Here is a 21,886-nt window from a genome sequence, read left to right as displayed (position 1 = left end):
AACACGACACATGACCAAAGTGTTGTAGCTGACATTTTCGCACAATGTAAGATCAGCCAGAAATATACTTTAGAGATGATCTGGGTGCGACCTCTACAACTCTTAAATGAATTAACACTGAGTGACAGGCATATTGTCAACATTTCAGATGCCAGCACCAGTAATAGCCTCTTAAACCCAAGAGTCCCCAAATTTGGGGACTTGCCCCATTTTGGAACATTTGAACACTCATAACTAACCAACATACACTTATTATATGAATGAATGAATGAATGAATGAATGAAAATGAATGAAAACTGTTTATTTCGAACATTTGATACAACAACAATTACAAGATAGATCAGTAAAGACAACAACAAAAAAGTTCCTACTGTGTACCCAACATGTCCGAAAAGGGGTAGGGTGAAGCATCAGCTTATTTATCCCTACCCCTTCTTCCCCACAACCAGTAATACCCATTGCTACATATACACATAGATTCCTACACACCTAAACCGATATCAATATATATATATATATACATATATATACACATACATATATACATACACACATCAACATACATACACATATACATACACATATATACACATATACATATATACACAAACATAAATATACACCTACACATACCTACTTACATACAAAATACTATATATTTACAAGCCGAAGCAAAAAACAAAAACACCCTAACCCTCATTACCCTTCCTCCTCCCTATACCCAGAAAAAAACATATTTTTGTACCGCTGTTTGAACTGGTTCATGCTTGGACATTGCTTGAGCCCCACTCCCAATCTGTTCCACATCCTCACCCCACAGACAGAAATACAGAAACCTTTTAATGTTGTTCGTGCCCACTGATGCTTTAAATTAAATTTCCCCCTCAGACTGTAATCCCCTGATCTGTTAAAAAACATATTTTTAATATTTGCTGGAAGTAAATTGTTTATTGCTTTATACACAATTTGTACTGTTTGAAAATGAACCAAGTCTGTGAATTTTAAGAATTTGGATTGTAAAAATAGTGGATTTGTATGATCTCTATAGCCAGTATTATGAATAATTCTTATAGCTCTTTTCTGCATTACTGATAGTGATTGTGTTGTACCTTTATAAGTATTACCCCATACCTCTGCACAGTACTGTAAATATGGTAAAACCAGTGAGCAGTAAAGAATGCGGAGTGAGTTGTGGTCCAGAATATGTTTCGCTTTGTTTAGAACTGAAATGCTTCTTGACAGTTTACTTTGTATATGTTTTATATGAGTCTTCCAGTTTATCTTATCATCTATTATCACCCCCAGAAACTTATTTTCATGTACCCTTTCAATATCTACCCCCTCGACTTGTAACTGAACCTGTATGTCTGTATTACAATAGCCAAATAACATGTATTTTGTTTTACTTAAGTTTAATGATAATTTGTTTCTGTCAAACCATATTTTCAATTTTCCCATTTCTATACTGATCCTCCTCAGTAACTCCTGCAATCCTGCAATTATACATCAAAATGTCAAGCGAAGTCTCCTCTACAAAAGTATCCAACTCAGTCACATATCAACTAACCACTAACTAACCACAGCTGAAACGCCAAGCAAATAAATTATAAATCAGAATTAATTTTTTGGGCAAAAAGCCTCATTTACTCCTACCAAGTATTTACTTTCAATTTTTTTTGCATCCACAACATCCGCTAGGACCCGTCTTTTAGCTGATCCAAAGTTTTGTATTTTTTGACCTTGTACAAGCTGAGAAATAAATCATAATGTATGGGTATGTGATTTTGGTGATATAGGCCCAAGGGCTTAAGAGACTAAATCAAAACCTGAAATTAAACGAGGAGACATCCCCTCAGTGATGACTGCAAATCTGCAGGAGATGATCTGGAACGTATAGTAAAATTTCAAAGGGGTGTAACTCATGGATTAGAGGAGAAGATGAAATGAATGTCTGTTTGCTTTAGATGCTTCAGTAGTTGTCCTGACTCTCTCTTTTTTTTTCCAGGTGAATACTGTGAGGTGAACCATTGCCATAATGGAGGAACATGTGTGACAGGTGTAGGAGACGATCCTTTCATCTGTATCTGTGTAGATGGCTTTGGGGGAGACACCTGCAACCTGACAGAGACAGGTACTTCAGAATGCTTTGCATTATGGGACAAAACCCTAACCTTGTGCTGATAAGGCACGCAGACTTATTTGTGTCTTTGTTCGGTCCATGTCCTCCCTCAGGACCTTGCAGTCCTAATCCTTGTCTGAATGATGGGTCTTGCAAGGTCACTTCTCCAGCCAGAAGAGGAGATGTATTCACTGAGTACATCTGCAACTGCCAGCCTGGATTTGAAGGCGTGCACTGCCAGATCAGTAAGTTCTGACTGCATGTCCTTCCTCGTGCACCTGCAACTACATGTGCACATTCACAGTACATAAAAATGCATTGTCTTTCATACTGTTGTGTCTGTTGCAAAAGCACCACTGTGTTTATTCATCAAATTTATTACCACTACATTTGACCAGTAAACAATCACCAGTGCATCAGTTAGGTTAGTTATCAGGGTATTACACACAAAAAGATATTAAAGCTTACCAGCAAATCATCAACCTACACAACTAGAGAGACACTCATGAGGGTGCATATCTCAGTTTTTACAGAGGTCTGGAATTTAACAGCACCCTAGTGCTCACAGCATTCTACAGGTGTGTGTGGTGGAGAACATCATGATCTCCTGCATTACGGCGTGTATGGCAGCTGTTATATTGCAGACAAGAAGGCACTGCAGTGGGTAGTAAAGACTCCACAACACAACACAGACAGCAGCGTTGCCACCCACAGGGGATATTTATATCAGCAGGTGCAGGAGCGGGGCTTAAGGCTGCAAGGCTTATGGAACAGCCCTGTTACAGCTTTCTTTCTCACACTTGAAAGAGTACACACACACATTTACACTGCTGAGGATCTGCCTTTTATGCTCTAATGTCAGTGTAAAAGTGCAATATTAACCCTTGAGGAACCAAGTGGGGTAATTTATGAGCAAGGGCATATATTTTTGTGCACATTTTTCTAATTTTAATTGGAAAACGTTTCCTACCATGAATTTGTCAATCTGTTTGTCCTGCATTTGTTCATAGAATTTTGAAAGGATCGGCCGATCCGTGTGGCAAGTATAATCCAAATTTGTGCAGGGTTACTTATGACCCCCCCCCCCCCGGAAAAATCTATGAGATTTTCGACATTATAACTTCAGATGGTATTGTAATTTGCCAACTCTAATCATTATATTTTACTGTTTTGCAAGGAAGCACGGCCAACAGACCTAGAATAGAAAGATTTACAGATTCACAAGCACTGAGACTGATTCTTGATGCCCAGAGTGAGGATGAAAACGATGATGGACAAATATATTAGTGAAGTAAATATGAAAAACCCTAAAACAATCATTTATGTAGAAGTATTCCAATATAAAGTCAACAGGGTCATAAATAAACCTGCTCGGTCATATTAGTCGTTAAAATAGCTTGGGCGCTTGAGGGTTAAGTGCATTACTGCTCTTGGATGCCAACAGTTGCTTTTGGATTTTACTCTGTCTATTGGATATTTATTCTATTTAACAAAGCACTCTGACCTGAACAACATATTTCATTCCATTTCACTGCATGTTTTGGAATGGCAAACTGATTGATTGAAACATGGTTTGAAACAAAGATGTAGACTGATGATAATCTACATTCATACCCTAAGAAGCCTGGTCTCCATATATTTGAAACCAAACGTTTGTAGTAGACCTCACAGTGCATGTTTAATGATGCCACACCCTCTGAAAGGTTAACACGTCTCTTGTCATGGTCTTAAAAATAGCGAGTACCAAACTGTAACAAAATTCTATGTTTTTTGTTGGGAAAGTGTAAGGACACGGACCCACAACAGGGGGCGTAAATGAACGGACAATAGATGAGCCAAAATACAACACTTTACTGTTGTGAAATGTGCACAACGAGAATACAGATAAACATAGAATTTGTGTTACAATCAAAATATACAAGGTGACGTGTGGGCAGGCTCGAGGATAGAAGACGTCCGTCCAGAGAGGAGCCGGCACCCACACGATTTCCACCGCCACCGAACCCGGAGAATACTGGAGCCGCCAAGTCCCGAGTCCCCAGGTGTTCACCGTCTCCGGCTGTCGGATCTGGTACTGCTGGCAGGAAGCAGAAACAATCAAGGGTGGGTGTGACCACACACCCAGCAAACAGTCAGCAAAACAGTCTGTAGTTTCACACGGAGGGAAAACCTCCACCTCCAATCCAGAAACTCGGCACGTGCAGTATTTGTGAGTACTTATCAAGTTTGGCGTGGGGAGCGAAGACGTCAGCCCTCCACGTACCACAAACCCAGCCTCCAGCTGCAAGCAGTCACAGGAATGACTGCAAAAAGTACAGAAGCAAAAACTGTATGCGTATGACTCATAAACGGCTGAGCTGATTACCTTCTTGGCTAGAAGATATCTCGGCAGGGAGGTGGAGTCGCTGCCCGGCTTTTATGGAGAAGATGATGATGAGGTGGTGATGAGTGACAGCTGTCACTCCCAGCTGCTCCCGTGAGGCGGCTGCGCCATCTCGTGCCTGAAGCCCGCACTTCAGGCAGGGCGCCCTCTGGTGGTGAGCCAGCAGTACCTCCTCTTCAGCAGCCCACACAACATTTTTTTTTTTTTACATAAACCTTAAAAATTTTAACCACTCTGTTAAATGATTTTTTTTTTTTTTTTTTTGGTATTAGTTTATTTTGTTACATAATACAGGATTCTTTGAAGGTAAATATAACATGTACAGTATGAAAATGTTATGCTCATAGTCTGTCTATACTTTTATTTACACGTACCACGTAATGTGTCATTTTGAAAAATTTAAATAAGAGATCCAAAAGCTGTTCATTCAGACATTTACTAAATCACCCAAGGGTGACAAGTTGTAATAAATGGTAAATGGACTGCATTTATATAGCGCTTTTCCATCTGCATCAGAAGCTCAATGCGCTTTACAATGATGCCTTGCATTCACCCATTCACACAGACACACACACACAATGACTGCACACTGGGAGCAACTAGGGGATTAAGGACCTTGCCCAAGGGCCTTTAGTGATTTTCCAGTCAGGCTGGGTTTTGAACCAAGGATCCTCTTGTGTGAAGCCCAACGCTTAACCACTAGACCATCACCCTCCCTAAATAAAGAAGAAATCCACCCTAAGAATCTTATACAAAATGGAAAAAAAGATACTTAATCTGTTCTGTTATGTCGACAACATTTTAGGGAACTCAGAGGGACAGGACAGACAGACAGACAGACAGACAGACAGACAGACAATGTATACATATAACTATTTCATACATGAGGGTACAGCTGTCTCCACCGCAGCTGCCACGCTTTCTCCAAAAATTTACCCAAAGCAAATACCTCTTCTTCAAAGAGCCAACTTAGCATATTAAATGTGTACAACCAAAACAAATCACGATTCCTGGCTTGTACTTTTTCAAATAAAACATTTCTTAGACTAGTATACAATGTACAATGAAAAACAGTGTAACTCCATCCATCCATCCATCTTCTACCGCTTAGTCCAATCAAGGGTCGCAGGGGGCTGGAGCCTATCCCAGCAGTCATAGGGCGTGAGGCGGGGTACACCCAGGACAGGACGCCAGTCTGTCGCAGGGCCACAAACAGACAAACAAACACAGACACACCCACACGCACACCTAAGGACAATTTTGTTAAAGATTCCAATCCACCTAACCCGCATGTCTTTGGATGTGGGAGGAAACAGGAGCACCCGGAGGAAAGAGGAAAGGGGAGAACATGCACACTCCACACAGAAAGGCCCCGGGAATTGAACCCACGACCTACTCGCCGTGAGGCAACAGTGCTAACCACTAATCCACCGTGCCGCCCAAAGTGTAACTCATCTTCCACATTTCCTAAATCACATCAAATACACAAATGCTGATTCTCTGGTATCTGGGATAGGAGTTGGGCTACCGATATGTAGACCTTGGTTTGATTCCTGGTCACAGTATGTGTCTGAGTCCTTGGACAAGGCACTGGGGAAATAACCAGCAGTGGACTGGCATGCCTTCCAGGGGGAGTCAGACTCTCAACTACCTCCTGGCACATAATATGAGGGAAAAGCAGCCACTTAATACCACAGCAGTGAGTGTGGCACATATTATTTTACAGGGGATGACAGATGACACTGTGGTTGAATTGATGTTAGATTCATAACATGCTGATCACCACTGTTTTTTTTTTTTCAGTTTATGTGCCCTTGAGGTTACAATAATGAGTTAGACATGTCTCCAGACTACCTCCACCATGTCTTATGCACCCACCTTCAAGACAGAACCCTTCATGTTCAGCTAGACCTACTTTAAATTTTAATGTTTTTGTGTCCAGACCAAGCTCAACAGTTTCAACCAAACAGAACTTCATAAGCAGAGATTTAAAAAAAAAAGCAGCAGTGAAAACTTTAAAATTGAAGCAATAAAACCAGGGACAAAGAAAAGCAGCATCACCAGTTTATTTTATTTCATTTTTTCTGTCAGTGGAACAAGTTGCTGATAATTGAGAGCTACAGGAAGATGGCATATAGCACAGTGTAGCGTAAGGAGGCAGTTCTTTGAGTTTGAGAGGTGTTGGAGGTTTTTCCATCCTGTCACGGTGTTGGCAGCAGTGCCGAGCCCTGCAGCTTCATGAAAGGCCTTCTTTCAGTGGGTTTTGTAGTCATTCTGTTTGTCTAATTAGTAAAATCCCACTCCAAGTGTATTAGCATTCAGGCATCATCCACACACGGCTCTAAGAGTAGACCTTCTTCTCACCCATTTAAACTGAAGAATTTGATTGTGGTGTTTCTCCTGTTCACTTAAATTAAGGATGGATTCCTGGTTTAGTTGCTTGTTTTAGTTCTGTTAGTGAACGTATGGGAAATACAGCCAACTCAGTCATAATGAATTTCATTATTACAATCCTTCAGATAGTAAGAACTCTGAATTGTGGTCAACAACTGATCTAGAGCTGAAATAAAGTGCTCCTATGGTTATACAGTAAGCCAATATAGACCTCTCTGTGTCATAGAGAGTCAGTCCTATACAGGTGATTTCGCTGATTAGTTCATCTACCTGCCTGAAGATTTGAATGAATTACAATCTGATGGTTAAGTGGGTGGATGGAACAAATGTGGCGGCACTTATACTCACTGAAGCTGGGATTACCATCCCTGCTCGTGCTTATTAGGGGCGGGTGAAAGATCCATAAAATTTTCAAAGAAATATATACGAGGTCTATTAGATAATAAACTGACCCTTTTATTTTTTTTTAACTATATGGATTTGAATGACGTGCAATTACACCAATCATGCTTGAACCCTCGTGCGCATGCGTGGGTTTTTTCACGCGTGTCGGTGACATCATTTCCCTGTGGGCAGGCCTTGAGTGAGATGTGGTCCCCTGCCCACTCGGCTGAATTCCTTTGTTTCACACGCTGCTCGAGACGGCGCGCGTTGCTTTATCAAATTTTTTTTGGACCTGTGAGGAATATCCGAGTGGACACTATTCGAGAAATTAAGTTGGTTTTCGGTGAAAAGTTTAACGGCTGATGAGAGATTATGGGGTGTTTCTGTTGCTGTAAGGACTTCCCACGCAGCGGGATGTCGTGCAGCACTTCCAGGCGCCGTCGTCGGCCTGTTTCGACCTGAAAACATCCTAATTTAAGGCTTAATTCACCCAGGACGTCGTGAGAGAACAGACGAGGACACTGTTTAAGGACATTTTGTAATGAAAGATGTGCGCGCAAATTCGCCGAGTCGTTTCCGTGACGACTCGGCAAATCTGTGTACGCCGCGACAGGAAAAACACCTCTGTGTTGAAAACCATTTGTAAAATTCAGGCGGCTTTTGATGGCTTTCAACAAGTGAGTAACTGAGAAATTGTTTAACAGCTTGGGCATGTTCCAACTTGCCCGTTAAGGTTTCCAACGGAGGTGTTTTTCCTATCGCGACCCCCGCGGTCGGGTCCAGCCCGACATGCGACTCTGCCCGCACGTTCTTTCATTACAAAATGTCCGTTAACAATGGAATGTCCGAATAAACTCCTCATGCCGACTTCTTCTGAAAGTTCTCTGTTTTCTGACAACTTACTGGGTCAACAGAGCCTGAAATGTGGAAATTTTCAACTTGAAACGGCGAGACGCTGCCGCCTCAAAGCGCAGATCGCCGTCAGGCGCCGTGGGCTGTCCTTACGGCGACACTACCAGACCAAAATCTCTCATCAGCCGTTAAAATTTTTACCGAAAACCAGCTGAATTTAACGAATGGTGTCCACTCAGTTGTGCCTTACAGTTTTTGAAAAAAATTTGATCAAACAAAGCAGCAGTCTCTGAGCCATTCCTAAACAATGAAAAAAATCGACAAGAGGGTGGGCGACTCCTCACTCAAAGACTGCCCACAGGCGAATGACGTAACCGACAGGCGTGAAAAAACTCTCGCATGCCCATGAGGGTTCAAGCATGTCTGATGTAATCACACTAATAAGGTCGGATACTTTTCTAATAGACCTCGTATATATATACACAACAAAAATATAAACGCAACACTTTTGGTTTTGCTCCCATTTTGTATGAGATGAACTCAAAGATCTAAAACTTTTTCCACATGCACAATATCACCATTTCCCTCAAATATTGTTCACAAACCTGTCTAAATCTGTGATAGTGAGCACGTCTCCTTTGCTGAGATAATCCATCCCACCTCACAGGTGTGCCATATCAAGATGCTGATTAGACACCATGATTAGTGCACAGGTGTGCCTTAGACTGCCCACAATAAAAGGCCACTCTGAAAGGTGCAGTTTTATCACACAGCACAATGCCACAGATGTCGCAAGATTTGAGGGAATTGAGTGCAATTGGCATGCTGACAGCAGGAATGTCAACCAGAGCTGTTGCTCGTGTATTGAATGTTCATTTCTCTACCATAAGCCGTCTCCAGAGGCGTTTCAGAGAATTTGGCAGTACATCCAACCAGCCTCACAACCGCAGACCACGTGTAACCACACCAGCCCAGGACCTCCACATCCAGCATGTTCACCTCCCAAGATCGTCTGAGACCAGCCACTCGGACAGCTGCTGAAACAATTGGTTTGCATAACCAAAGAATTTCTGCACAAACTGTCAGAAACCGTCTCAGGGAAGCTCATCTGCATGCTCGTCGTCCTCATCGGGGTCTCGACCTGACTCCAGTTTGTCGTCGTAACCGACTTGAGTGGGCAAATGCTCACATTTGCTGGCGTTTGGCACGTTGGAGAGGTGTTCTCTTCACGGATGAATCCCGGTTCACACTGTTCAGGGCAGATGGCAGACAGCGTGTGTGGCGTCGTGTGGGTGAGCGGTTTTCTGATGTCAATGTTGTGGATCGAGTGGCCCATGATGACGGTGGGGTTATGGTATGGGCAGGCGTCTGTTATGGACAAAGAACACAGGTGCATTTTATTGATGGCATTTTGAATGCACAGAGATACTGTGATGAGATCCTGAGGCCCATTGTTGTGCCATACATCCAAGAACATCACCTCATGTTGCAGCAGGATAATGCACGGCCCCATGATGCAAGGATCTGTACACAATTCTTGGAAGCTAAAAATGTCCCAGTTCTTGCATGGCCGGCATACTCACCGGACATGTCACCCATTGAGCATGTTTGGGATGCTCTGGACCGGCGTATACGACAGCGTGTACCAGTTCCTGCCAATATCCAGCAACTTCGCACAGCCATTGAAGAGGAGTGGACCAACATTCCACAGGCCACAATTGACAACCTGATCAACTCTATGCGAAGGAAATGTGTTGCACTGCATGAGGCAAATGGTGGTCACACCAGATACTGACTGGTATCCCCCCCCAATAAAACAAAACTGCACCTTTCAGAGTGGCCTTTTATTGTGGACAGTCTAAGGCACACCTGTGCACTAATCATGGTGTCTAATCAGGATCTTGGTATGGCACACCTGTGAGGTGGGATGGATTATCTCAGCAAAGGAGAAGTGCTCACTATCACAGATTTAGACTGGTTTGTGAACAATATTTGAGGGAAATGGTGATATTGTGTATGTGGAAAAAGTTTTAGATCTTTGAGTTCATCTCATAGAAAATGGGAGCAAAACCAAAAGTGTTGCGTTTATATTTTTGTTGAGTGTGTGTATATATATATATATATATATATATATATATATGTGTGTGTGTGTGTGTGTGTTTGCTGATGCACTGCTCTCATTTTCAGACATGAGTGGTTTGTGTCATTTTGTGTGCTAGAACATAAATGCAATATTTAAATTTCAATTTATTTACTTTATATAGCACCAAATCACAACAAAGCTGCCCCAAGCTGCACGTCACACAAGTAAGGTCTAACCTTACCAACCCCTAGAGCAACCACACAGGTGACATTGGTAAGGAAAAACTCCCTTTGATTATATTGAGGAAGAAACCTCAAGCAGACCAGACTCAAAAGGGTGACCCTCTGCTTCGTCCATTCTACCAAAAAAAAGTTTACAATACAGAACACAACAACAGTTGATGAGAGTCCATGCAGGCATCCAGTCCGCTGTTGGGGGGGTCATCGAGCCACTCATTGGATCTGATCCTGCAATGTAACAGATTTATTTGGCAAGACTTGCCTATTCATTGTAACAATGACTACTAAAATTACAGTTTAGCACAGTTTCAGGTAATTTAGTGGACAGTGATCTGATGTGATTAAGTCCAAAAGTAAGGTCACTGCTGATAGTGTGAAACAGAACATTGCTGTCTTACAGTACAACTGTCAGATTCCTTTTTTTTTTTTTTTGGGGGGGGGGGGGGGGGGGTGTCTGTACCCTCAGATAAACAATATTGCAAGCTGCCAATCCATTTGTGCTGGGTTCAAATCCAGCTTGGATGAGTGTCGACTGAGGGCGGAGCAAAGCTGTATACATGTGCAAACAGCTGCGCGTCTGTGGAGGATCTGTTGCACTTTAAAACCAGTCAGCCTGGACAGTGATTGGATTTTATAGCCTTCCAGCATGTATTGTGTTGTCTTGCAATCCTCATTTCATTCAGGTGCGCAGTGAATTGAAAATAATGGAATGCCATTGATGCAATTGTTAGTACCTAACTATATTCTAATGTAGATATAAAATGTAAATGTAAAATGTAAATATGAAATTGTTCTATTCTGTTTAGTTATGTTATTTTCTGATTTCTATCTTATTTGAGTGTATTTAACTGTGGATGGTAACGGGTGTACGGTATACGGGGTGGGCGTTTACAAGCTTTTGCTTCAGCCCATGCCCTTTCGGCTGCACCTAATTTGAGAAACTGAGTTATTGTTGTATTTTTCTTTTGTTTGTTTTTTATGTATGTTAGTAAGAGTTTATGTTGGTATTTTGTTTTGTTTATGTGCGTGCTGAATAAATTCATTCATTCATTCATTCATTCATTCATACTTGACTTATGAATGCTGCTTAAGCGTGCTTGACATTATAAATCATTAGAGGAGAAACATTGCCAACCAAAGAAAAACACACTAAAACAACTGGTAAAAAGTAAAGTGGACCACTTGCCAAACACATCAGCGTCATCTTGCTACTCCCCTAATCTGTAACAGATACCCAGCTGTTTATTTTGCGATATGACACTTTTTATAACACTTAAAAAAATTATACCAGTATTATCATGGACTGTATGATTTTGCACAGCCCTCACGCTTATCACTGAAACCATAGCATGAAGCAGATGGGATTTCCCTGGCTTGTTTCCAGTTATCACAGTTCCTTGCCAGTTCCTTCCCCAGCCAAGGCTAATACCCATTTACAGCTGGGTGGACTAAGACAATGCGGATGAAGTGTCTTGTGCAAGGACACAAACAGGTAGTGTGACTGGGAATCAGACCCAGATTTGCATATTGGTTGTCCAACTTCTACTGGACTGGGATACACGATAAGTCAGATATTAACCTTGGAAGTGGAAAACGCTGATCTCTACGCCATGCTTCTGTCTTTTATTGACTTCATAAGGACAAAAATGGGCTTCTTGCACAGTGCTTGTTACTTTCAATATGACAGTCTTCAGAAATAACCCTAAACCTAGCAAAGAAAAATGCAGAAGGATCAAATAATGATGAACATTCAACCCTAAAAACTATTATGACAGAAAACGAGGTCTAAAGCATAATTTCAGACCAAAAAAATGCACACAGAACTTCAGCACTCACAAAGCCAGCTCACCTAAAATCAAAGTCAAAATTATATATATAGCACATTTTAAACAGTTGTTATCCAAAGTGTTGGGTAGGAGGTCTGAGATGTAAGATTGAGCTAGTTATAAAGGCTTTGAAAACAAATGAGATACTTGAGTTAAATTCCAAAGCGGACAGAAAACTAGTGCAGTGAGGCCAGGGCAGGGGTAATCTATTTTCTTTATATTTGTCCCAGTAAGCAGCATGGCTGCAGAATCTTAATCAAGTTGAAAGCAAACTGGGGTGGACTGTTGATTTTAGTGTTCAGTGTATAGGGAAGCTGTATAATTGGTGATGCAACAGACAAAAGTTGCACCATGCACAGTTTCTCCAACCACAGAAATCTGTAACTCCTTGAAATGTGTCTGGGTGCATTGGTGGCTTTCTTCTTCAGAAGGAGGCGTTCCCAATAGCGAATCCCATTTCATTTATTGTTGACTGCTCGGGAAGGATGTGCTTCCTGAGCTTTCAGATTCATAATCCTTCCCCCATCTCTTGTAACTAGTTGCTGTACGACTTACATATGCAAAGAAAATGCAAATCAATATTGCATGTGTTGAGTTGACTTATGGGAATCCTGTTGTACACCAGCAGAGAAATGGTCCTTCACAGTAGTTCAAGCTTTGTCAGATCATACCTTATTATTGGATCAATTATAGAGGTATGGCATCAGAGGATTATTTCATAATTGGATAGCTAGTTATTTGTACAGTAGGCATCAATGTGTTCATATTGGTGAGATAAATTCAGAATTTTTGAAATGCACTTTGTGGGGTGCCCCAGGGCTCAGTCCTTGGGCCTTTTGTTGTTTCTTTTATATATTAATGACATATGTTTAGTTTCTAAGTTTGTCTGTTCTAGTGGGGATCATTTGGGACAGGTTGTGGACATGATGAAGAGGGAACTACAGTAGTTTAAAGAATGGTTTGATTCAAATAAATTGTTGCTTCACTTTTGTAAAACAAAGTGTATCATATTTGGAAATAAGCCCAGGAATTTTTGTAGACATTTACTAGTACACGATATTGAAATTGAACTTGTAAATGAAACAAAATTTCTTGGGGTCTTTATTGATGATAAACTAACTTGGAAAACACATATAAATTATGTTATATCTAAAATGTCAAACGTCATTGCCATTTTGTATAAAGCACAAGACTTCCTCCCCCAACACTCATTAGTTACCTTATAGCACTCATTACTTGTTCCATATATGGCCTACTGTATTAAAATTTGGGGAACCACCTACAGAACTAATACAAATCCTGTATTTCTACTTCAAAAGAAAGCTGTAAGAATGATTTAGTAAAAAACCATATCGTGAGCCAACAAATCCATTGTTTGTTTGCATATTTTAATATTTGGGGACTTGATTGATTACATCATAATACAAATTATGTTTAAAGTAAAAAAATAAACTTTTAACACAACATGTCCAGGACCTGTTTAAAATGAGGGACTCCAGTTGTAATTTGCGAGGAACATTATTATTTCAGAAGTCAAAGATTCAAACTACTGTAAAAAGTCATTGTGTTTCTGTTAAAGGTGTTAATATTTGGAATAATTGCCCAGATAACATAAAATCATTTGGTAATTTGGTTGTCTTTAAAAGGCTCTACAGAAATGATTTGATTACTTGTTATAGCATGTTAAATTAGGTTTATCGATTTTGTTTTGTTTTTGGTGCACTGCTGTTTGCATGTTTGTGTTTTTGAAATTTTAGTTCAGGGATTAATTTATACTTTGTATTAGTTATCATGGGTATATGTATAATTTTATGTTGTGTGGGCCGCCAGAAGAGGAGGCACTGCTGGCCCACCACCAGAGGGCGCCCTGTCTGGAGTGCGGGCTCCAGGCACCAGAGGGCGCAGCCGCCTCACAGGAGCAGCCAGGGTGACAGCTGTCACGCATCACCTGCAACAGCTGTTACCAATCATCTGATCGGCAGGAGTATATCAGCAGGACGACGTCTCCACCTCTTTGCTGAGATATCGTTCTACCTGGAAGGTAACGTACCTCAGCTGACTGTTTTGACAGTATTTCTTGTGACTAGTGCATTGTTAGTGTGGACTCCTTATCCAACGAGAGGTGGAGGTAGTTTTCCTGCCGTGTGGATTGCTGGGTGCAAACGCGCCCACATTTAATTGTTTGTTGTTCCTCGCCAGCAGTACCAGGTCCGACACGCGGAGGCAGTGGCCACCTGGGAGTTCGGGACTTGGCGGCTCCAGTATTCCCGGGGTCTGGTGGCGGAGGAAATCGTGTGGTTCCGGTTCTGCCTTGGACAGACGTCCCCTATCTTCGAGCCTGCCCACACGACATCTTTGTGAATTGACTTTTGACCATTGTTGTAATCTGTTGTATTTGTTGTGCACATTCACAACAGTAAAGTGTTGTTATTTGACCTACTCCATTGACCGTTCATTTGCGCCCCCTGTTGTGGGTCCGTGTACCTACACTTTCCCAACAGGATATCTCGGCCAACGTCATGGATCCCGAGGGGCGTCAACCGGCTGTTGAACGGCCAATGGAAGAACAGGGCGCACAGGCGTCCGCAGGAGGAATGATCGGTGAGTTGCAGCGGATCCTCACCGCTTTCACGGCTCGGTTGGATTTAATGACCGAGCAGAACGTCCTCCTTAACCGCAGGGTGGAGGCTCTCGCCGCGCAGGTGGAAGCGTGCCCTCAGGGCGCTGCTGCGGCTCTCCCTCCTGTCGACCCTGTGCGTAACAGTGACGTTCCACAGGTCGTTCAACGACCCCTTCCACCTTCCCCGGAAGCATACATAAGCCCTCCAGAGCCGTACGGAGGTTGTGTGGAGACGTGCGCGGACTTCCTTATGCAGTGTTCGCTCGTCTTCGCACAACGTCCTGTCATGTACGCGACTGACGCCAGCAAAATAGCTTATGTAATTCACCTGCTTCGCGGTGAGGCACGCGCTTGGGCTACAGCACTCTGGGAGCAGAATTCACGGCTCCTTCAGACATATGATGGGTTTGTGAGGGAGTTCAGAACAGTGTTCGATCACCCAAATAGAGGAGAGACCGCTTCAGCCGTGCTGCTGTCAATGAGACAGGGGTGCCGGAGCGCAGCTGCCTATGCAGTCGACTTCCGCATCGCGGCTGCGAGGTCCGGCTGGAATAGCACTGCCCTCCGCGCCGCCTTTGTAAACGGACTGTCGTTGGTCCTAAAGGAGCACCTGGTGGCTAAGGACGAACCGCGGGATTTAGATGGGTTTATTGATCTAGTTATACGATTAGACAATCGGTTAGAAGAACGCCGTCGGGAACGAGACGAAGGCCGTGGCCGGGCACGCACCGTCCCTCTCCCTTCCGGTTCCGACCGCGTCCCGCCCTCCCCACGCTCCACGGCCCCTACGCTCCGTGTGGTTACAGCTCCCCCTGCTGACGAAGCTATGGACACGAGCAGGGCCACATTTAGGGCACCAGATAGACAGAGGAGGCTGGCCCGCGGAGCGTGTTTTGTTTGTGGCTCGATAGAGCATCAGGTAAGAGACTGCCCCGAGCGGTTAAACACCAACGCCCGCCCCTAGAGACTGGGCTAGGGGTGGGCCGAGACATTCACGTGGGACACACCCACATTGCCACACGACTCCCAGTTACAATCCTTTATGAGGATTTAACCCTGAAGGCCCCAGCACTGGTGGACACGGGCTCTGAAGGGAATCTGTTAGACAGCAGATGGGCCAGGGAGATAGGGCTCCCTCTGGTGGCGCTTACCTCGCCTGTGCAGGTGTGGGCACTAGATGGCTCCCTACTCCCTCCAATCACACATAAGACACCACCTGTAACTCTGGTGGTGTGGGGAAATCACCGGGAGGAGATCGAGTTTTTTGTGACTCCTGCTACCTCCCGTGTGATTTTAGGGTTCCCCTGGATGTTAAAACACAATCCCCGGATCGATTGGCCGTCCGGGGTAGTGGTTCAGTGGAGCGAGACCTGCCATCGGGTATGTTTAGGTTCCTCGGTTCCTCCCGGTTCCCAGGCTAAGGAGGAGGTCAGAGTCCCGCCCAATCTAGGGACGGTGCCGATGGAGTACCATGACCTTGTAGATGTGTTCAGTAAGGATCTGGCGCTCACCCTTCCCCCCCACCGTCCGTACGATTGTGTCATTGATTTGGTTCCAGGCGTTGAGTTCCCGTCCAGCAGGTTGTTCAACCTCTCACGACCTGAGCGCGAATCAATGGAGACCTACATCCGGGACTCTTTAGCTGCCGGGTTGATCCGGAATTCCACTTCCCCGATGGGTGCAGGTTTCTTTTTTGTGGGAAAAAAGGATGGCGGACTACGTCCATGCATTGATTACAGGGGGCTGAACGAAATCACGGTTCGTAACCGATACCCATTGCCCTTGTTGGATTCAGTGTTCACGCCCCTGCATGGAGCCCAAATATTCACGAAGCTAGATCTTAGAAATGCGTATCACCTGGTTCGGATCCGGAAGGGAGACGAGTGGAAGACGGCATTTAACACCCCCTTAGGTCACTTTGAGTACCTGGTCATGCCGTTCGGCCTCACAAACGCCCCCGCGACGTTCCAAGCATTGGTTAATGATGTCTTGCGGGATTTCCTGCACCGATTCGTCTTCGTATATCTAGACGATATACTCATCTTTTCTCCGGATCCTGAGACTCATGTCCGGCATGTACGTCAGGTCCTGCAGCAGTTGTTGGAGAACCGGCTGTTTGTGAAGGGCAAGAAGTGCGAGTTTCACCGCACTTCTTTGTCCTTCCTGGGGTTAATCATCTCCCCCAACTCCGTCGCTCCTGATCCGGCCAAGGTTGCGGCGGTGAGAGACTGGCCCCATCCCACTAGCCGTAGGAAGCTGCAACAGTTCCTCGGCTTTGCAAATTTCTACAGGAGGTTCATTAAGGGCTACAGTCAGGTAGTTAGCCCCCTGACAGCCCTGACCTCACCAAAAGTCCCCTTCACCTGGTCGGATCGTTGCGATGCCGCGTTCAAGGAGTTGAAACGGCGCTTCTTGTCTGCACCCGTTCTGGTGCAGCCCGATCCTAGTCGCCAGTTAGTGGTTGAAGTGGACGCCTCGGACTCAGGGATAGGAGCTGTGCTTTCCCAGAGCGGGAAGACCGATAAGGTCCTTCACCCGTGTGCCTATTTTTCCCGCAGGTTGACCACGGCCGAACGGAACTATGACGTCGGCAATCGAGAACTCCTTGCGGTGAAAGAGGCCCTTGAAGAGTGGAGACATCTGTTGGAGGGAACGTCCGTGCCATTCACGGTTTTCACTGACCACCGGAACCTGGAGTATATCAGGACCGCCAAGCGGCTGAACCCCAGGCAAGCCCGCTGGTCACTGTTCTTCGGCCGTTTTGACTTCCGGATCACCTACCGTCCCGGGACCAAGAACCAGAAATCGGATGCCTTGTCCCGGGTACATGAAGATGAAGTCAAAACGGAGTTGTCGGATCCACCGGAACCCATCATCCCGGAGTCCACTATCGTGGCCACCCTCACCTGGGACGTAGAGAGAACCGTCCGGGAGGCCCTGGCACGAAGCCCGGACCCCGGAACTGGGCCGAAGAACAGACTCTACGTCCCACCAGAAGCTAGGGCTGCAGTCTTGGACTTCTGTCACGGCTCTAAGCTCTCCTGTCATCCAGGGGTGCGAAGAACCGTGGCAGTTGTCCGGCAGCGCTTCTGGTGGGCATCCCTAGAGGCCGACGTCCGGGATTATATCCAGGCCTGCACCACCTGCGCCAGGGGCAAGGCTGACCATCGCAGGGCTTCGGGACTGCTCCAGCCGCTGCCCGTGCCCCATCGCCCCTGGTCCCACATCAGCCTGGATTTTGTCACGGGCCTCCCGCCGTCCCAGGGCAACACCACCATCCTCACGATAGTGGACCGATTCTCCAAGGCGGCCCACTTCGTGGCCCTCCCGAAGCTCCCGACGGCCCAGGAGACAGCGGACCTCCTGGTCCACCACGTCGTCCGGTTGCATGGGATCCCAACAGACATCGTCTCCGATCGCGGTCCTCAGTTCTCCTCGCAAGTCTGGAGGAGCTTCTGCCGGGAACTGGGGGCCACGGTGAGTCTCTCATCCGGGTATCATCCCCAGACCAACGGGCAAGCAGAACGGGCCAATCAGGAGGTGGAGCAGGCCCTGCGTTGCGTGACAGCCGCGCACCCGGCGGCCTGGAGTACCCATCTGGCCTGGATCGAGTATGCCCATAACAGCCAGGTGTCGGCAGCCACCGGCCTCTCCCCTTTCGAGGTGTGTCTGGGGTACCAACCTCCTTTGTTTCCGGTGGTGGAGGGAGAGGTCGGTGTGCCCTCGGTCCAGGCCCACCTACAGAAGTGCCGTCGGGTGTGGCATGCCGCCCGTTCTGCCTTGCTGAGGGCCCGGATGAGGACGAAGGCCCATGCAGACCGTCGGCGGACCCCGGCCCCTACGTACCGGCCAGGGCAGGCAGTGTGGTTGTCTACTAAGGACATACCCCTTCAAGTGGACTCCCCTAAACTGCAGGACCGGTATATCGGTCCGTTCAAGATCATCAAGGTCATCAGTCCAGCCGCAGTGAGGCTTCAGCTTCCGGCCTCACTGCAGATCCATCCCGTTTTCCACGTTTCCCGGATCAAGCCCCATCACACCTCACCCCTCTGTACTCCCGGTCCGGCACCACCTCCTGCCCGGATCATCGATGACGAGCCGGCTTGGACTGTGCGCCAGCTCTTAGATGTCCGTAGGATGGGCCGGGGCTTCCAGTATTTGGTGGACTGGGAGGGGTACGGACCTGAAGAACGCTCCTGGGTGAAGAGGAGCTTCATCCTGGACCCGGCCCTCCTGGACGATTTCTACCGCCGCCACCCGGACAAGCCTGGTCGGGCGCCAGGAGGCACCCGTTGAGGGGGGGGTCCTGTTGTGTGGGCCGCCAGAAGAGGAGGTACTGCTGGCCCACCACCAGAGGGCGCCCTGTCTGGAGTGCGGGCTCCAGGCACCAGAGGGCGCAGCCGCCTCACAGGAGCAGCCAGGGTGACAGCTGTCACGCATCACCTGCAACAGCTGTTACCAATCATCTGATCGGCAGGAGTATATCAGCAGGACGACGTCTCCACCTCTTTGCCGAGATATCGTTCTACCTGGAAGGTAACGTACCTCAGCTGACTGTTTTGACAGTATTTCTTGTGACTAGTGCATTGTTAGTGTGGACTCCTTATCCAACGAGAGGTGGAGGTAGTTTTCCTGCCGTGTGGATTGCTGGGTGCAAACGCGCCCACATTTAATTGTTTGTTGTTCCTCGCCAGCAGTACCAGGTCCGACACGCGGAGGCAGTGGCCACCTGGGAGTTCGGGACTTGGCGGCTCCAGTATTCCCGGGGTCTGGTGGCGGAGGAAATCGTGTGGTTCCGGTTCTGCCTTGGACAGACGTCCCCTATCTTCGAGCCTGCCCACACGACATCTTTGTGAATTGACTTTTGACCATTGTTGTAATCTGTTGTATTTGTTGTGCACATTCACAACAGTAAAGTGTTGTTATTTGACCTACTCCATTGACCGTTCATTTGCGCCCCCTGTTGTGGGTCCGTGTACCTACACTTTCCCAACAATTTTATATAGAATAGAATAGAATAGAATAATTCTTTATTGTCCACCGATGTGGAAAATTGTCTTTGGCTCACCAGCACAAAAAAGACAAAAAAAAAAACAGTCATAAAACATTTGTTGTGTGTTGGGGGGTGTGGCTGGATATTTTGGTGTTCTTTTCTTTTCTTTGCTCTTCAGGTGGCATGGAAACTGATTTGTCTGTGGAAGAAGGTGCTGGCTGAAGAGTCCTCGCCCTCGTCAACATCATGTGTAGCACCTGTGACTGGTGCTCACATGCAACCTTGGAGACTTTCAGCTGGGGCGGATAATTGGATGGCGTTCTGCATTTAAGTCATGTGTGATTCAAGCAGAACTGCCGGGAACTCGACCTTGTGATGTTCGTTTGTGAGACGCTGAGGACCGCGCCTGGGTTTGACACATTGAGCCCGTGAAGCAGGGAAGGGTGAGGACACATGCTGTCAGCACACATTAAAGGTGATTAAGTGTTTGACTAATTGTTGATAGTAACTTGGTGTTTTGTTACACAGTATACTTGAATTGAGATGAGAATTGTGCAGCTCGCTTCTCACTGCTGTGGCGTGCGGATAAGTGATCCTCCACCTGTTGTGAGAAGCTGCTCATTTGCATAAAGTTAAAAAAGATATAGACCTGAATGTGTTGCTGATAGCGTGTGTCTTTTGAAAGATATTGTTGTAGCTGCTGACTTGCCTCACTTCTTCTTTGCTTCACAGAGAGTCGGTTTGTCGTGTCCACCTGGGGAGTGTTTGGCGGTGGTAGTGGGTCCAGGAGCGCCGGGCTTAGATCCTTACGGGCGCTGGAGAGCGTGCCAACAGTCACTCCACCAGAAAGACGCTGTTTAGTTTGTACACATTGTTATGCACCAAAGAGGGTAAAAAATAAATTGTTTTGTTTTGGAACCGCTTTCTGGTTATTTTTAGCGCTGGGTTCTGTCTGACGCAGGTCCGCTCCTCAACCCGCGTCGACACATAACAACATTCATACAAACACACAAATAAAACAATGATAAGATACATAAAATACATGGAAGTAAAAGAAGAAATAGAATAAGACCTAGTAAGATAAATAAAACGTACAGTAAGATCTAATAAAATCAAATAAAACAGAAGTAAAGCAGTTCAGGTTTAATTTGTGGAGTGGTCACTTTTTTGAGTTCATTATGGTGACGGCATTTGGTATAAAAGATTTTTTGAAAGAACCTTTGGCCAGAGGAGCTCTGTAGCGCCTCCCAGACTTCAAGAGCTCAAACTGACAGGACAGAGGATGCGAGCTGTCTGCCAGGACTCTCTCAGCTATACATATATATAATTTTTATTTTTTGGTTAAAGGAGTGGGCGTTTACAAGCTTTTGCTTCTGCCTGCACCCTTTTGGGCACATGGGTGCGTTGTTGGATTGTTTTCTTTCTTTGTATGTTTCTTGTTGTTTTGGGTCTGTGTGTGCTGAATAAATTCATTCATTCATTCATTGTGCAATGGCATGAAATCTACAATGATTGGAATTGGAAGACCTGGTGGAACCTTCATTTGCCTTCAGAGCCATTGTATGAATGAATCAATCCACAGCTTTTGTCTGATCCATAATTGGTGGTGGATCACTCTTTAGAGCATATGCTCCCAGTGGTGTCACTCTCAAGCTCACTGAAGCACACAATCACATGACTTGAAGTATCAGAGTGCTTGTGCCCATCCATCCTACAAAGCATCTGGGTTTACAGTCAGCCACTCTTGTTTTTGTACTGCTGGATTATGCATAAATCCTATTCACAAGGTGAGAAATCTTCTGCAGGAGCTGTTTTAGTCTCAGACCACTGGACTGCAGAACAGCATTTACTGGATTACGCTGTCAACATAACAAACCATAATCCGCCTGTCCGACCTGACAGTAAATCATATGTTACTAACTGGACAAAAGGTATTTTGTTTAAAAACAAAAGTCTACATTGATTTTTTTCAATCAGTTCATTCATTATACT

At 45.4% G+C, this 21,886-nt stretch overlaps 1 protein-coding gene across 1 annotated transcript in view; it reads left to right on the top strand.

Annotated features, from left to right (window-relative positions):
- Window positions 1–21,886, top strand: part of LOC117530772 (EGF-like repeat and discoidin I-like domain-containing protein 3) — a 68,808-nt gene that overhangs the window by 8,762 nt on the left and 38,160 nt on the right. The window contains exons 2-3 of the mRNA XM_034193704.1: window positions 2,007–2,132; window positions 2,234–2,365. Of these exons, the coding sequence (XP_034049595.1) occupies window positions 2,007–2,132; window positions 2,234–2,365 (258 nt within the window). The remainder of the gene's footprint in view (window positions 1–2,006; window positions 2,133–2,233; window positions 2,366–21,886) is intronic.

This window comes from Thalassophryne amazonica, chromosome 2 (genome assembly GCF_902500255.1).
Source record: "Thalassophryne amazonica chromosome 2, fThaAma1.1, whole genome shotgun sequence".
In the NCBI taxonomy this organism is placed as follows: domain Eukaryota; kingdom Metazoa; phylum Chordata; class Actinopteri; order Batrachoidiformes; family Batrachoididae; genus Thalassophryne; species Thalassophryne amazonica.
The sequence above is the reverse complement of the archived record's forward strand: the minus strand, read 5'-3'. Positions and strand labels throughout refer to the sequence as shown.